General features: G+C 37.9%; 1 protein-coding gene across 1 annotated transcript in view; it reads right to left on the reverse strand.

The window, feature by feature from the left end:
* GUCY1B1 (guanylate cyclase 1 soluble subunit beta 1) overlaps positions 1 to 18,116 on the reverse strand; it is an 84,920-nt gene that overhangs the window by 46,479 nt on the left and 20,325 nt on the right. The window contains exons 3-4 of the mRNA XM_015816543.2: positions 1,828 to 1,928; positions 615 to 733 (exon numbers count right to left, since the gene is read on the reverse strand). Coding sequence (XP_015672029.1) covers positions 615 to 733; positions 1,828 to 1,928 — 220 coding nt within the window. The remainder of the gene's footprint in view (positions 1 to 614; positions 734 to 1,827; positions 1,929 to 18,116) is intronic.

Here is an 18,116-nt window from a genome sequence, read left to right on the forward strand (position 1 = left end):
GAGGAATAAGAAAAAGGAAGAAATGATATTAATAAATGCTTAGTGAACATGTTAAGGAAAAAGGTTATGGGGAGACCCCCAAAGTGTTAACTAGGTATTTAGATTAGAAATACGGAACATAGTAAGTGAAATAGGTAAACTTAATACAGGATTCGGATTTGTAGATTTAATTAGACGAAAGATTATTGAGGATTGCTATGATTGATTTAGTTGTATTGTAATATATCAATTTGAATATAATATGTCATTAGAGGGAAAAGAGAGGAGGCTTTTAATGACTTAATTCAAACTTTATGAATATGACTTTGTTTTGTGGACAATTGATTGCCCTGCCACCACGTTGTTTCTTAAGCACTTGTTTGTAAAATGAAAGAATCAATAAAACTTGTTTTAAAAAAAAAGACATTATTTTTGATAAGGCTAGTGTCATAGCAAATAAAAAGTTACTGTCTGCAAAGTAGCCAGAGTGAAAGGATTTCCGTTTCTGGATCCAGAGATTTTATAAATTACATTGTTGTGTTTAAATAAATGTGCGTAGTACCACAGCAAACCACACTGTTCAAATTAAATTGTCCTGGAACAGAGCCATTGATGATTTGTCTCAGTTAACTTACTTGTAAAAACTCTCTAACATTTGATCCCAACACACGTAAGATGGTGTCATAACCAGATTCTTGGCAAAACACAAAAAACATCTTCCCAAACATTTGAAGGATTTCTCCAGCATTAAGGTCTACAAAATAAACAAACAAAACAATAAAATTCTGTTTTTGAAAGTTGCTTTTTGCTAAGAAGAAATAATAGTACAGTACTGATTAAGCAAAATAATAAAATGAGTAATGTCAACCAATACCATAAGGAAATCAGCAAATTATAGTGTAGAAAGACACACTATATCTATTACTTCTTTTCAAAACCAGTTTTAAAATATTTATGAGAACTTAAAGCATTTTAGAGATTTCAACTTAAATAACCAGCACATTTAGAGGAGCTTCAAGAATTGTCTCAAAGTTCAAAGGATTGGATTGTGTGAAACAAAATCTTCCAAATTTCTGATAAACAGATGTACATTTGTTCTTCTAAATTGAAACTTATAATAAAGAATAACAGTGATATGCAAAATACATTGTGTACCATATCTCCACTGGTTGAGAAGCACATATACTATAAGTATCTTGCATTCTATCTCACACAATTCTAATTTCAACAAACTACAATTCATAAGTTTGTTTTAAAACAATTTGGGGCAAACTATATATGATGTTAAATGCTCACATGTATTAGACATGTTTGTGTTTATGTGTGTAGATATGCATATACATACAAATTTAAGTGGCAGAAATCAGCCAGTGAAGGGGACACTAATATTTACTGAGATCATAGCATGTAGGAATATGAACATAAACTTAACCACTTCAGAGGAAAATTGATCCTCTGAGGCCACTATATACCTTCTAAAGCAGGGGTTCAAACTGCCAGCCCGTGGGCCGGATGCGTCACACGGAAGCCGTGCCCACCCCATTGCCGGCAATGGCAAAACAGTCCTGATACGTTGCGCGACGTCACATGACATCGCAAGTTTGACATGTCTGTTCTAAAGAAAGTGTTCCTTAGTAGTCCTGAGGTCTGCTCTTAATTTCAAACATTCTAAGAATGACTGCATATACCATTGTCAAGTCATTGAAAAATAATAGTCCAGAAAACTTTTTTTGTACTATGTGTAAACTATCATGTATATCATAAAACAAGTTACAGAAGGCAATGGCCTAACTAGCTGAATTGCATATCCTTTAGAAGCAATGCTGAAAGAAAGCCAGATTTACTCACTGAGGACTTTACTTGCTGCAGCAACCAAATCATATGTTTTCGAATCATCATAAATAATTCTGACCAGAAACTGCCCTTCCTCATCCAGTTGTGCCTCTCTCCTAGAACAAAGTACAACATACTTTTTAAAAAATGATATATTTTGGACATTTATAAAAGAGAAGATCAAAGTTGCTAGTTGCTGAGAACACTGAAAATGTATAGGAGTGAAGATGTAATGTGGCCCAAGGTAACAATCTTAATGGAAAGAAAAAAGAAATAAAAAAGAAATAAAGTATAAATGTCATATTTTGACTCCAATACTAGAAGAATCTCAAATATAACATAAGAAAACATAACACAGCATAACATAACAACTTACTGGATTTTTGTGTGGTTTTTTTTTTTAATATGTCTTTGAGTCAGTGTTGACTCCTAGCAATTGCCTGAACAAGTCATTACAACTAGCTTCCTAGGGCAGAGAGAGACCTATTGGCTCAAGGTCACTCAGCTGACTTTGTGTTAATGTAGGACTAGAATCAGAAGGACATGTCTGCCATTGGTTTACATATTTACAATTGAAAGAAAGATTTAAATTAGATAAAAAGAGTTATGGTAGTGGTAGTGATTGACATATTATTGCTAAGGCTTATAAATTGTTATTGAATTTGAATTTGGAGAATGAATATGAAAAGCATTGTACGACTCAATGGACAAAAAACTTTGAATATGCTTGAACAATGGGAGAATATGTGAATGAAAGGTCTAAAATTTATACTAAATTATAATTTAAGAGTAAACTTTTATAAGATGATGTATCATTGGTATTTATCACCAGATACGTTGTCAAGAAAGTATAAAGGTATTTCAAATGAATGTTGGAAATGCAAATGTAAAGAAGGGACCTTTTATCATTTGTGGTGGCTATGTGATAAAGCAAAGAAATATTGGAATGGAATTCACATCTTAATACAGAAGATTCTCAAAGTGATACAAAGATAAAATCAGAAACTTTTCTTCTGGGTTTAATGGAAAAAGACTTAGAAAAAAATGGTACTTTGATATTATATATGTTGACGGCAGCAATATTACTTTACACACAAAAATGGAAGGACACTTTGATTCCTACAATGGATGAATAGTTACAAAAGTTGAAGTTAGCAGAGATGGCTAAATTGACTGCTTTGGTCAAAGAAAAAATATAATTACTTTTGTTTCTACTTGGAAACCGTTTCTGGACTTTGTGCTTCAGGTGGAAAAAATGAAACTTTGATTTTGGGTTTTACCGATTAATAAGTTTGTTATTATAGAAATGGCTAGTTTATATTATTATGTAAAAGTAAAACGTTGAGGTTTGATGTTATTATCTTACTCTATTGCACCAAAAGGAGTCAGAAGTCAATGCCTTTTCTTTCTTTTTTCGCTTTGCTGCATAGTTTTCCCTTCCCTATTTCCTCCCCTATTTTCCTACTATTTTCTTTTGTATTTTTGTATTATATATTATAAATAAATAAATAAAAAAAAAAAAATAGAATAACAGAGTCTGAAGGAACTTTGGAGGTCTTCTAGTCCAACCCTCTGCTCAGGCAAGAAACCCTATACCATTTGAGACAAATGGTTGTCCAAACTCTTCTTAAAAACTTCTGGTGTTGGAGCATTCATAACTTCTGGAGGCAGGTTGTTCCACTGATTAATTGTTATAACTGTCAGGAAATTTTCCTTAGTTCTAAGTTGCTTCTCTCTTTGATTTGTTTCTATCTATTGCTTCTTGTCCTGCCTTCAGGTGCTTTGGAGAATAGATTTGACTTCCTCTTCTTTGTGGCAATCCCTTACATATTGAAACACTGATACAGTATCATGTCCTAGTCCTTTTTTCATTAAACTAGACATACCCAATTCCAGCAACTATTCTTTATGTTTTAGCCTTCATCTCCCAAATCATCTGTGTTACTCTTTTCTGCACTCTTTCCAGAGCCTCTACACCTTTTTTTATAATATGGTAAGCAAAACTGGATACAGTATTGTAAGTGTGGATCTTACTAAGGCTTTATAAAGCAGTATAATACTTCACGTGATCTTGAGTCTATCCCTGTGTTAATGCAACCTAGCATTGCATTGGCTTTTTTTTTGGGTTGCTGACACACACTGTTGGCTCATATTTAAGTGATTGTCCACTTGGACTCCACAATCCCTTTCATAGTTGCTGGCATTGAGCCACGTTTGTTCTAATCTGTATCTATATAGTTGGTTTTTCTTGCCTAAGTGTAAAACTTTACTTTTCTCTCCATTGAATTTCATTTTGTTAGATATGGCCCAGTATTCAAGTCTGTTGAGATCCATCTGGATCTTGAGCCTATCTTCTGGAATGTTGACTATTCCTACCAGTTTAGTGTTGTCTGCAAATTTGATGAATTCCCCTTCTATTCCCTCATCTAAGTTGTTTGTGATGATATTGAAGTGTACTGGGCCTAAAATGGAATCTTGGGGTACCCCACTGCATACTTCCTTCCATGTAGATGTAGTTCCATTGAGGACCACACTTTGAGTGTGATTTGTCAGCCAGTTACAAATCCTTCTGATGGTGATATTGTCTATCCCAATTTTTTTTTAGCTTACCAAGAGGTAGGTTGTGTTCTACTTTGTTAAATCTCTTAGTGAAATTCAAGTATACTATGTCCATTACATTTTACTGGTCCACTAATTTAATGACTTTGTCAAAGAATAAAATTAGATTTCTTTGGCATGATCTGTTTTTGACAAACCCATGGTAGCTTCTGGTTATAACTTTGCTCGCTTCTAGGTGTTCGCAGTTCTGTTGCTTGATTCTTTTTCAGGACCTTCCCAGATATTGATATCAGGCTGATTGGTCTGTATCATCAGAAGTACCAAAACATGAAGGTAAAAGGATACTACTGAACTTGTAATATGCTGCTCTTAATTATAAATAAACAGCAATAATAGAAGTAACTAAGTATTTGGAAAGATTCGAACATGTAAAACTATATCTAGCCCTCTGAATATGCTGCCCCGGCTGAAAAATGTAAATAATTAATGATTTCATACATCTCTATAATAATCAACCAAAGGACAATTTTCATGTACCAGTCTCATTATTTAATGAATTGCTATTCATTAAAATGATCCAAGAAATTGACTAAGAAAAGATTATTCCTTGTACCAAATTACAAGTCTAACATGCCCACCAAAATAAGTTGAATTAGCTTTGGTTGTTAATTGCTAAAAATCTTTTATAACCATTCTCCCAGCTAAACTTAAGCATATGCCTACAATATACACACTGTAAAAGGATCATTATGCACATTTAAATTTGGAGTTTAAAATAAAGCTAATCACCCAAGGACTTCATATTTCCTTCCTGAGCAGAAAGTACACTAAAGGTTACTATTGTTTCCTTTTTTCATTTGGAATTAGAAAAAATGTATTGTAATCCTAGTAGTTTTACAAGAAGATTAGCAAGGAGGAATTGGATAATTATATGTATCTCTTTGATATATTATAATAAAACTTCATATCCCTGTGTAATGATTATGCAACACAGACTCAAGCAAGCATTTATTTTTGTCACTAAAGAGTTATATTTTTGTATACTTTGTTTTGCCTTGTCCTTTGGGGTGGGGGGCGCCTATAAAATAGAATTGCCTTTTTCGTCTTCAATCTTGGAAAAGAAATACATCTTAATCTTCTGATTGTGTCATTGTTAGTTGGTACTATGCAAACCATTCCTAGGAGAAAAGAAGATAAACATCCTCTTTGGTCTTGGCAAAATCCATGAAATAACACAAAAAAGCAGTAATATGGTTTAGAGCTCATATAGTCAGAAATTCCCCTAAAATGGAACTATTATTGAGACTTAATCAGAAGGGTATTGCATACTTGCTGACTTTAAAGGCATCTGCCCACCATCATCTCTTTTGTGTTTCCTGATTGGAACAGGGTCATAAGAATTTTTTCCTTTTGTTATTGTACTTTGGTATCCTTGAATATTTTTTTATTTCTGCTCAAGCTATGTTTCTATATTATTTTCTTACCTAGAAATAAAGGCAGAAGTATTCAGACCAGTGAGGTCATTGCTTCCAAATTTGTAATCCAATTCTGCTGGTTTGGTGAGAGACCAATACATCTATAGACACCAAATAAATTTTCAAAAATATTCATATGGACAATTTTTATTTGAATGTAAGCTTAATTTTAATGCAATTTGAAATGTATCTGATGGAGTAGTGTGCAACCTCTTTTAATCTAAGCTTCATGATATAGATGATTTTCAAGAGTATAGCAGTAGAGAAACCATACATTGGAAATTAGGGAATTAAGCCACCTTCAAAAGAACTATTATATACATGCCTAACTTTCTACATTTGGTATCTATGGGACTTTTAACACCTTGTACCAAGGACTACTTCACTGCTGAATCTTCAATATTTGAAGTGAAATGCTTCTAATATTTGCTCTGTCTGTCTATTTATCTACCTACCTATCTACCTCCATTTTTAAATTTCCTTCTGTGAACTATAATGTGTGCATATTTAACTTTCCAAAAATATTTTTTTGCAAATAGCTCACATTGCCAATTAGGGGAGGTTGTCATAATCCTGTTTGCTGTGAATTTTCTACAACTTTACATATATGTAAATGGTGAAACATACATGTAGTCAATCATGTAATCATTTTCTTGGTAATGAAAATGATCTTTTATTCATCTTTATTAAGAGAAAATGGTTGCAGGTGTTCTAGACAGGACCTGGGGCCAAAGCCCTACGGTTCAAGGTTTAAGGGGTCCCCAGCAGCCCCACCCACCATCCCACCATTCTTCCAGCGACAATCCCAGGCGTTACATTTCCACCCCCTTTTTCTCACTGCCGGTGGAAGGGAGACTTCAGAGGGGAGTAGATGAAAGCTGATGGCCCCATTGTTATGATTAGTCCTTTTGGTGGTATCCACATTCAGTCCCTTTGAAGTTGTACTGAAGGACGTGAGGGCCATAAAACCCCTTTGTTCACCCCCCTTCCTTTCATCATATGACAGAATCCAGAGAGGGCAGAAATGGAGTTTTTCATAGTCGATAACTAGAGATGAAATATAATTGGATTCTGACATCCTGCCCCCTTAAAAATAAGAGATCCACCTGAAAGAAAACAAAACAGGTATAAAAATTAGTCAGGCTTGTTAGGATACTCTGTGTGAAATGTCTTTAATAGCTTCGGGGCTCTGACATGACGTTTATGGACCCACTCGTTTTGTGAGGCAGGGAGGTGTTTCCAGGCAACTAGGTACTGAGTCGCTCCATGATATCTCCTAGAATCTAGGATTTCCTTTATTTCGAAGTGTTGTTCGCCCTCCACCATGATTGGAGGTGGTGGGGGGGATTTTTGGCCGTAGCGATGACTGATGCTCTCTTTTCAGCAAGCTGCAATGAAAAATTGGGTGTATTTGCCTGAGATTTTTGGGTAATTCTAATTCTACTGTTACTGGGTTTATGATTCTTTTAATTGGAAAAGGCCCTATATATTTTGGTCCAAGTTTTTTACAGGGTTGTAGGGACTTTAGGTATTTTGTAGATAAGTACACAATTTCTCCTATAATGAATGGTGTAGGCTCAATCCTTTTTTTATCGGCTTATGCTTTGTATGCCTGCCTAGCTTCATCTAGGGCAGTGGTTCTCAACCTGTGGGTCAGGACCCTATTTGGGGTCAATCGACCATTTCACGGGGGTTGCCAAGCAAGGCTGTCCGCCATTTTTTTGTCCGCCATTTTTTCCCCTTTTCCGGCGGGTGCCTTACCTCCCTTGGGCTGGGCCAGCTAGTGGTCGGCCTGCTCCGTCTCTGCCGCTTGCCAGCTACGCCTCGGCCGGCGCAGGGGGCGGAACCACGCATGCACGGCACTCCCGGGCAGGGAAAGTCCTCGACTTACGACCGGTTGGGTAGTCCTCGACTTACGACCGGTTTAGTCCTCGACTTATGACCGGTTTAGTCCTCGACTTACGACCGGTTGGGGTCGCGGCATTAAAAAGGTTGAGAACCACTGATCTAGGGCTTTTCTAACTATTGGCCAGGTGTTTTGTAATTGTTCCATCCATTCTTTCAGTGATGGGATCGCCAGTTCATTTGGGGTTAATTCTGGCATGGGGTTGAAACTTTGACCGGTAGCTATTTGAAAAGGAGTGTAACCTGTGCTGGAGTGGACTGTGTTATTGTAGGCAACTTCTGCAAAAGGGAGTAGGTCCATCCAATCGGACTGCTGAAAACTAAGAAAGCATTTTAAATATTGCTCAAGTACTGAGTTCGATTTTTCCGATTGACGATTCGACTGAGGGTGATGGCTAGATGTTAGTCCCTGAGTGGTCCTTAAGAGGGATAAAAATTCCTTCCAAAATGCAGACGTAAATTGCACTCCCCTATCAGAGATGACGCATTGGGGTGCCCCATGCAATCTGTAAATATGCTGGACGAAAAGTTTTGCTAAGGCTTTTGCGGTGGGAATCCTTTGGCAAGGGATAAAGTGCACCTGTTTGGAAAACAAGTCTGTGACCGTCCAGACAACAGTATTCCCATTGCTTTCTGGTAATTCCACTATAAAATCCATGGCTATTTCCCTCCAGGGGGCTGAGGGATTTGCCACTGTTTGTAACAGTCCGAGCGATTTCCCTTGCAACCTCTTTGCAGTTGCACACTTTGGGCAGCTGGCCACGTAACTTTCTATGTCCTTTTTTATGGATGGCCACCAAAATTGCCGTTTAATTAAGTGTAATGTTTTTACAAATCCAAAATGCCCTGCTGATTTTGTGTCATGGCAAAGCTGCATGAATGTGACTCTTTGGGTTGTTGGTATATATAACTTTTCCCCCACCCAAGGCAGCCCGTCTCTCATTGTGCACACATTTTTGTTTTTCTGGAACCATTCATCTGTTTCCAAACTTTTCCGGAATTCAATTCCGGTTGGCTGCCCAGCTGTGGTTTTAATTTAGCTTGGGTTCTGGTGGTTACTGGCGCTGCCAGTTGTGATTCTACCATCATCGGTTTAGAGTCGGTGGCTCGCGTGCTGTTATATTGGGGCATGCAAGAAGGAAGTTCTTTCCCCCTGGCAAATGCTTGAGCGTAAATTGGAACTGGGGAAAATGCTGGGACCAGCGGGCTTGCTTGGGGGTTGAGCTTCCTGGGTGTTTTCAGGGCTTCCAATTTTTTTTGGTCAGTCCACACCTGGAAAGGGATTTTGTTGCCTTCAAGGAACTGGCGCCACGTGAGTAATGACCAACGTATCCCGTATGCCTCTTGGGGCCAGTGCTGTTCCGTTTCCGTGAGTTTCTTGGATGTATACGCACAGGGTTGCAATACCCCTTCATCTTTTTCTTGTGACAGTACAGCCCCCACTGCCACATCACTTGCATCCGCCTGTATTATGAAGGGCTTATCCATGTCTGGGTGTCTATCCACATTCAGTCCCTTTGAAGTTGTACCGAAGGAAGTGAGGGCCATAAAACCCCTTTGTTCACCCCCCTTCCCTTTCATCGTATGACAGAATCCAGAGAGGGCAGAAATGGGGTTTTCCATAGTCGATAACTAGAGATGAAATATAATTGGATTCTGACACATTAGTTCCATAAAATATCCTTGATTATATGCCATCAAATTGTTGTCAATTCTTAGTGACAACATAGAAAGACAGATGACAATCTGTCCTTAACCTGGTCTTTCAGGTCTTCCAATAATGCACCTATTGCTATTGTAACTGTAACTTGATGCTCATTGTCCTCTTCTTCTCCTCTTTCCTTCTACCTTTCCCAGCAGCTAATGCTGCTGAACTAGGATAACTTGCCTGTTCATTTGTATCTTAAGTGAGAACTCTGAGTTGACTTGGTCAATGACCCCCTGGTTTGTTTCCTTGGCTATCCATATTTTCAGGAATCTTCTCCAAAATCAAAGTTCAAAAGTATCAATACTCTTGTTATCCTGCTTCTTCAAAGTCCAATTTTGGCTTCCATAGAATGTCACAGGGAATAGTATAGTTAGCATAATTCTGATGTTTATAAATACAGACACTTCACAGATTTGAATATTTTTTCAAAGATTTTCATGGCTGCTTTACCAAGTACTAGTGTGCAGGCGATTTCTTGACTGTTTGTTTCATTATTGTTGATTGATCCTAAAAGGCAAAAGCTATTTACCACTTCATTATCTTCATAGTCAGTTCTAAGGTTGGTTTTTTATTAGTTTGGTCTTTATATTTACATTTAGTCACATTATTTTCACTGCACCACTTGATTTTTATTACTAGAGCTTGCAGATCCTTTGCATTTTTTGGCTATAAAGGTAGTGTCATCAATCTAGTAAAGACTTTTTACATTTCTTCCTCCAATTTTGAAACCACACTCATCTTCTTCCAATACAAATTCTCTTAATATATAATCAGCATATAGGATGAATAAATAAGGAGAAGCCTTGCTGCACTCCTTTGCCAATATGAAGCCAGTCTGTTTTACCATGTTGTCTGTACTGTGGTTTCATGACTTGTATACCATGTTTCCCCGAAAATAAGACTCGGTCTTATTTTTTTTGCCTCCAAAAGAGGCACCAGGTCTTAGGACCGCTGCACCCAGGCCTCTCACGCCCCGACATCTTGGCGCTGCTGCCCAAGTTCTTCTGCGGCCGCTTATAGCCACATGCCACATGGTGCATCATGCCGGTGCTGCCGCTCGCAGGAAAGGACCGCATGGCTCGTTGCATTGATCGCGCTGCTGTGATCATACCGCTGCTGCTACTCACGACAGGAGGCCATATGGCTCATTGCGCCGCTCACGCTGCTGCTACCGCTCACAGGAAACCACATGGCTCATCGCACCAATTATACTGCAGCCACCACTAGCAGGAGGCTGCATGGCTCATTGCACAGTTGCTATGAGCTGCAGCAGTAGTGCAATTGACAGGTATGATAATGTAAACCTACTCACTTCAACAAACATGCTTCTTGGGTTGATACACATAATTTTCAGAATTTTTGAAGTCATGAACTTTGGCTTAATGTGCAGGAGGTCGTGTGGTTGATCGTGCTGCTGCCGTGCAATCGGTGTGATGAGCCACATGGCCTTTTGCTGTGAGCGACAGCAGCGACGCAATTAGCCACGCGGCCTCCTGCTCATTAAGCCAAAATGGTTTCTTTTGAATTCATGACTTCAAAAATTCTGAAAATTATGTCTATCAACCCAAGAGGCAGGCATGTTTGTTGAAGAGAGTAGGTTTACATTATCATACCTGTCAATTAAAACTTAGACTAATTCTTAAACAAACTCTATTAGATATGAATACAGACATTGGGGATCTTATGTTTTAAAACATTGCTGATATCATTTGCAAGTGCAAAGATGCTTTCTATCCTAAAGTTGAATGAACACCAATCAAAATTTTAGTAATAAGCCTAGTAAAATATTAGAATACTTTTTCAAACCCTACAATCTAAAATTAAAATATTAACTTTTATAATTATATTATAAATTTTCTTAATATATTGGTTGAAACTATCCTAGGGCAGCTATTTATGAAAACTCCCATTTGCAATTGGGCTTTTTTTCTCAAAATATTCATGAAGTATAGTATCAACTTCAAATGTCTACATGAGATTTCCTTTGAAAATGGCTGCCGGGTCAAACAAATACAGAATAATTGCAATATGTAATTGATGTCATATTTTCCTCCTAATTTAGAATATACTTCAGTTCTAGCCAAACTGATTTGCAAAAAACAACAAACAAACAAACATGGTAAAGATATAAATGGAAGGAAAGTGACAGTAGTGGAGGATACAAAGGAGCTTAATTCAGATTATTTGTAATAATATAAACCCTGTTTGTTGGTTCTATTATTGAAGTATCTTGATAAACTTTGCCATAAATAAAGTCATGCACTAAGACTCAATATGTGCCATCAAATATTAAAGAAGTACATTCATTTCAAGTTATCACAAGCAAAAATAATTTATAACAATTAATAATTGCTTAACACTTCTTGTCATACACAAAATTGTTTTCATATATCATTAGCAAAATAAGAAGTTAGAAAAAGAAACTACCCTTATTTCAGGGCACACCATAAATGGACTCTCAGAGGCACCTGGATTAGTTAAAACTAGTTAATTTAGATATTAGAAATAAACAATGATAGTGTTTCTTTTGTACAGTTTTAGCTGTTCCTTTCCTGTCAACCCTAAAATAAGAAAAAGTTGGTGCTACCAATTCTGGGCTACAAAAATCTGTACATCTATTAGAGTCACCTTATCAGGAAGATGGGTGGCATAAAAATTTAATAATACATAAATTAATAATAATCAGATGGTACAAAAAGATACCAAAAAATAGATTTTGTACTTCAGATACAGATATACACTGTAAGCTAAATACATTCATAAATGTACTGTATTTATGTTATACATAAATGTGGTTTATCTTATCAAACCATACGTAAGATTTAGCACATTTTAGGATTTAGAGGAGATGATAATGTACTGTTAATCAAGTTTTGCAATCTACTCTCACCCTTGGTAGATGATGAAAGTGTGTATAAACACTAAAGCAAATAAGTCTAATTCTTTTTCTCTTTTTTTGTGATCAATAAATATAGTCATTTATGAGGGTGAAGGTTCATTCTCCAAGCTTGTGGATTGGTTTCCTAGTGTTTCATTACCAGACTAGGTAACATCTTCAGTGGAGTTTAGAGAATGGCAGTGTCATTGTTCTTCTGTTTATAAGAATCAGTAGGTCTTGTGATGGGTCAGGTGTGGGTATGTCAAGTGAGGGTCTTGTGATAAGTCTTGTGATGGGAAGGTTACCTCAGGTGAGGGTCATTGGGAGGTGAAGTGCTGGTTGGGGGGGGGGCTTGTGTGGGATGGTTGAGGGTCGGTGTTGTCTCTGGTTAGCTGTACAGTTTTGGATTCTGAGGGATTTGTAGACTGGTTGTAGGTCAATGTGTCTGTTGATGGAATTACTCATGGAGTGCCAGGCTTCGATGAACTCATGAGTGTGGCAGATGGTAGCGTGGCAATTGAGTTTTGTGTTACTCCAATCAAACTGGTGCTTTTTGGTATTGGTGTGGGCAGAGATTAAGGATTTGGGATCGTGGCGTTTGACTGCCAGCCAGTGTTCATGGATCCTGTTTTTTAATTGACATATTTGTCCCACATAGAATTGGTTGCAATTGTTACAGTTGATTTTGTAGATTACATTGTTTCATTCATCCTTCTGTATCTGGTTCTGGATAATTCCTGGCGAAGTGTGACTGTGTGTTTGTGGGCTATTGCTATTCCTAGAGGTTGGAGAATTCTGACACCCCTTTTGTGTATGGTAGGGTTAGGTTTTGCATAATGGTTGGCTATGTGGTGGTTTGGGTCCTGTGTGTCAGAATATGAAGATTTTTGGATAGCTGTTACAAAGAAAGACGTCAAGCAGCCATTTCTCTTCCACTTCTCTTAGTGTTGTGATGCTGTATTGTGTCCTGGCCCTTCTGAAGAGTGTCTGGACACAGCTTCTTTTGTGTGCGATGGGATGGTTGCTTGCGAAGCTGAGGATCTGGTCCGTGTGCATGGCTTTGCGGTAGATGCAGTTTCCAATTCTCCGTTGACTAGTCTCCTTATGTCGATGTTGAGGAATGGGAGTCTGTTGTTTGTTTCCTCTTCACATGTGAATTTGAGCCCAGGAAGTATATTATTGAGTAGGTGGTGTGTTTCTTCAGTTTGGGAGCATTTGATAGTCATTTATGTTTGACCTATTTCTATCACAATTTGGTTCATTCAAGGACAAGACAAAAAGAGTATTTATTAGCAGGGAAGAGCAACACAGAAAGAAGTGGAAGTTAAAGTCACTGCTTATGTTTTGAAATTAAGTTGGGTGGGCATATGCCACCAGTAAACAGATTACAGAGGATAGTGAACAGGCTTCTCTATCACATAAATAATTTACTCCTTTGGATAAAGGACAGTGCTGTAATTCTGCTCAATAATCCAAATAACTGAGCATATTTAAGCTGCATTAAACTCAATGAGAGAGATTTATATAAACAAATAAATCCTAATGTTTGCAGAGAACATTAAAACAACTTAGTTTGGTGTATTATGTGACCTATTATATAGTCTAATATTTTGATCTACCACATTATATAAGGGTATTTTCTAAATTTTCCTTTCTTTTTCCAAATTTTTGTTTGATGGACAAATGATATAAATTGAAACAATTAACTTTGACTTTCTAACCAATCTATCAGGGAATTTTTTTGCAAAGTAGAACTTTTAATATTTCTGCTATTTTTTGTATCAACCTTCTATCTAATAGTGGTAACTATAAGCAATCAGGCCAAATGACAACTAAGCAATTGGGTAGGCAGAGAAAGGACAGTGATCATATTAACATTTCAATCTTTTGCTCCATATTTTGCAAAAAAAAAATGCAGCATTTCATTGGTCTTCTACTAACAAAACTGTATGCAACCTGATTACATAGCACTGTTTTTCCTTACTGTGATTTATGGCCATGTTAGAAAACATGACATATAACCTTGATGCTCTATCTAGATACTGCATTAACAATTCATTGTGAAAACCCTTGCAATAAATTTTTAATATAAAAAGGAATAGCTCATCAGTAGAAATGCTCCCAAGAGAACAATGGCAAGATTGAATGGAGATCATCCTAGAGAGAAAAAAGAAAGCACATCTCTTTTATAAATGTTAATACTGCATAGTTTTTGTAATTGGAACTAGAAAAAGAAACAAATGGTTTAGCCTAACTGCTGCTATCTCACTTCTGTAATCAGCGTTTGCATCAGGGACAAATTTTATGCAAGCATGAGAAAACACATACACAGATATACTGAGGAGGGAAGAAGGGAGTGTACAGGAATGATTGATGTCTTTCTTATATGGTAATAACTCTACTGTCTAATGTTGATTGGTTGACAAAGTTTATAAAGCGATGCCATTAACTTTCTAAGGTGTAGTACCTCTGAATGCAATCACTGCCAGCATTTCAGATTATGACCCACCCAGCACTTCATTCGATCAAATAAAATAACTGTCTCTTTAATAGAAACCTCCGTCTGAGTTCCTTGATTGGATTGTATAGATAGAGTCTCAGATTTCTTTATGCCAGAGGACACTTGAAATAACTTACAATACAATTCAACTTTATCTAGGACAAATTTGATAATAAGTTGTCACAAACAATTAAGTCAGATACAAAATATTTATTCCATGTGACTTAAATATTTTCTGAGCTCATGTTTATCATTTTAAATACTTCTCATTAAAGCCCATATTCAAGATTCATTGTGCACACAGAGGCATTCTTTCTTTTGGGTGTCTTGTGTTTCAATAACTCTGTTTTTTGTGACAAGATGACAAGAATTTTGGGTTCATAAAAACCCTTCACTTGTTAAAAAGACAATTTTGGTGGCCTTCGTTAAAGAAGGACATTGAAAGTTATTGTCAGCGCTGCTAACTTCGGTTGTTATTGCCTTGACAAAATATGCAGAACTATGTGGTATTTTTTGAGTTAACTTAAATGATGCTGGGAGGGGAAGATAAAGTTTATGTGTGGAGTTCACTTTAAGAAGCAGCCCACGCGCACAGGAACCTTTGCCCTTCAAACTGATTGGAAAACGTGATTTATGACAGCAAAATAAGGGGGGGATTTATGCTAGCAAAATAACTGCTCGGGGGAGGAGATTTCAGATCTTGGCGTCCCATTCATGGCGTGCCGATATTCTGTTACGTGAATAAAGACTTTTTAGGATAAACAATGCCTGGAAGTTCTTTGAAGTGTTTCATTAGTCGGAACCTTGACAGTTATGTTGCCAGCTGCCCTACATGTATGGTGGCCAAAAGGAGGCAAGGCAAAACGCTTGGGCTCCTACAGTCAATCGCAAACTCTTCAGCACCCTGGAGACAGATCTCTATGGATTTTATTGTGGAGCTGCCTGAAAGTGCAGGAAACACTGTCATTTGGGTTGTTACGGATTTATTTTCAAAGCAGGCCCATTTTATCCCATGTCAGAAGATCCTGACTGCAAAAACATTGCCAAATTATTTGTGCAGCATATTTATCAGCTGCATGGAGTCCCAAAATGGATAATTTCAGACAAGGGTGTCCAATTCACTTCCAAGTTCTAGAGAGCCTTTTTAGACATTTTAGGTTCTGATCAGGGGTTGTCATCTGGTCATCATCCTCAAACGAATGGATGGACAGAATGAACAAACTCTGTTCTAGAACAATATCTTCATTGTTTTATTAATTATCAACAGGATAATTGGACTTACCTACTACCACTCACTGAAGTGGCCTATAACAATGCAGTGCATTCCAGCACTGGCTTTACCCCCATTCAAGTAGCTAATGGACAAATGTTCAACCCTATGCTGGAGCTACCTGCTAACAAACCTGCCATTCCTTCCCTTAAGGACTCTGTTCAGCAGTTACAAAACATTTGGCCTGCTGTCATGAAGGCCCTTAACGACACTAGGGCAGCCTACAAAGCTCAGGTAGATAAAAAACAAATGGAATGAAAGCCTTTTCATATGGGAAACAAAGTTTACCTTTCTACTGGGTTTTTGCATTCATTACAACCCTCTAAAAAATTAAGGCTGAAATACATCGGTTCTTTTCCTATTAAACACATAATCAATCCAGTTACAGTTGAACTAGAACTCTCCAAAAGTCTATGACAAATCCACCCACGCCTGAAATTACATCCATGCTTCGGCCTGCGGCCATTCCTCCTCCACCTCCCATCATGGTGGAGGATGAACAACATTTTGAAATTAAGGACATTTTAGACTCTCGTAAACATCATGGCTCTATTCAGTATCTCGTGGCTTGGAAGACCTTCCTGCCTCACAGAACGAATGGTTTTATTAGACAGACATAAAGGCTCATAGGTCAGGGCTTTTCAACCTTTTCACAGATTGTACAACTTTTAGGATATGGCAATATTCGAGTACTACCAGTCGCCTAGCAAGATGTCAAAAAGTTGATCACCAAAAAAGGGAAAAAGTGATAAAGTATAGGTAGTCCTCAACTTACAACAGTTCGCTTAGTGACTTTTCAAAGTTACAATGGCACTGAAAAAAGCACTGATCCTAGTTCTTCAGAAGCATGCGCCAATCCTGGGCTTCTGCCCACCCACCCCCCATAGCCCTGCAGAAGTGCGCAATGATTCTGGGCTTCTGCCCACCCTCCATAGCCCTGCAGAAGCACTGATCAACTGTAGCTGAGTGCACTGATCCTGGGGCTTCTGTCTCACCCCCATAGCCCTGCAGAAGTGCGTGCCAATCCTGGGGCATCTGTCTCACCCCTGCAGCCCTGCAGAAGCATGCACTGATCCTGGGGCTTCTGTCTTGCCCCTGCAGCAGAAGTGCTGATCAGCTGTAGCTGCATACACCAATCAGCTGTAACTGCATGCGTCGATCCTGGGGCTTCTGCTGAGCCCTGAAAGCCCTACAGCTCCAGCTGTCTCTCTCTCTCAGACTTGTGCAATGCTGTTGCCGCTTCAGCTCATTCCCCTCCCTCGCTGCACTTGTCTAGGACAGTCGTGTACTACCTGCCAGGTGCCAAAGTACCACAGGTGGTACGTGTACCATCAGTTGAAAAGCCCTGCCCTAGGCTACTTAAATGTTTCCATGCACACTATCTTGATAAGCCTGACTGATGTGATTGTGTTCCTCTTTTCCCCTTCCCTCTTTCTGTTTTTCAGGGGGTTTTGTCATTCTATTAGGGGGCCATATGTAAGACCCCTCTATTTTACCTGCTCACATTTTATTACTACCTTGTTTAATTGTTTAATCGTTTTCGAGAGCTGCCATTCTGGAGGGAGGGGAGCTGCTTGCTGGGAGATGTATTTGCTTTGATTTGCTTTGAGTCGCCCTCCCTCCATGAGAAAGGAATGTAGCTTAAAGACATCTGCCTTATTTCCAGATAGGGGAGCCTGGGACCATTGGGAAACGAAACTGAGGGAGATCTTAGGATGGGTGCTATATTGCCAGGCTCTCAAAACATCTTTTTTCAAAATTTTTTTTTATTATTTTCAACATAAGAAAAAAGCAAACACAAGTACATCACAATTGGAAAAAACCCCCTCCCCACCCCCCACCCGGACTTCCCAAACCTAATCCCAGGATACTATTCATCTAAAAGTAACCTTATATTAATATCCCTAACTCCACAAAGTATAATTCTACATAAATAGGTGAAATATAAGTATATATATAAAAAGAAGAAAAAAAAATTTTTTTTTATCTAAAAACCTAACCTATATTCG

The sequence above is a fragment of the Protobothrops mucrosquamatus genome, unplaced genomic scaffold (assembly GCF_001527695.2).
Source record: "Protobothrops mucrosquamatus isolate PMUCROS unplaced genomic scaffold, P.Mucros_1.0 scaffold464, whole genome shotgun sequence".
Lineage (NCBI taxonomy): Eukaryota > Metazoa > Chordata > Lepidosauria > Squamata > Viperidae > Protobothrops > Protobothrops mucrosquamatus.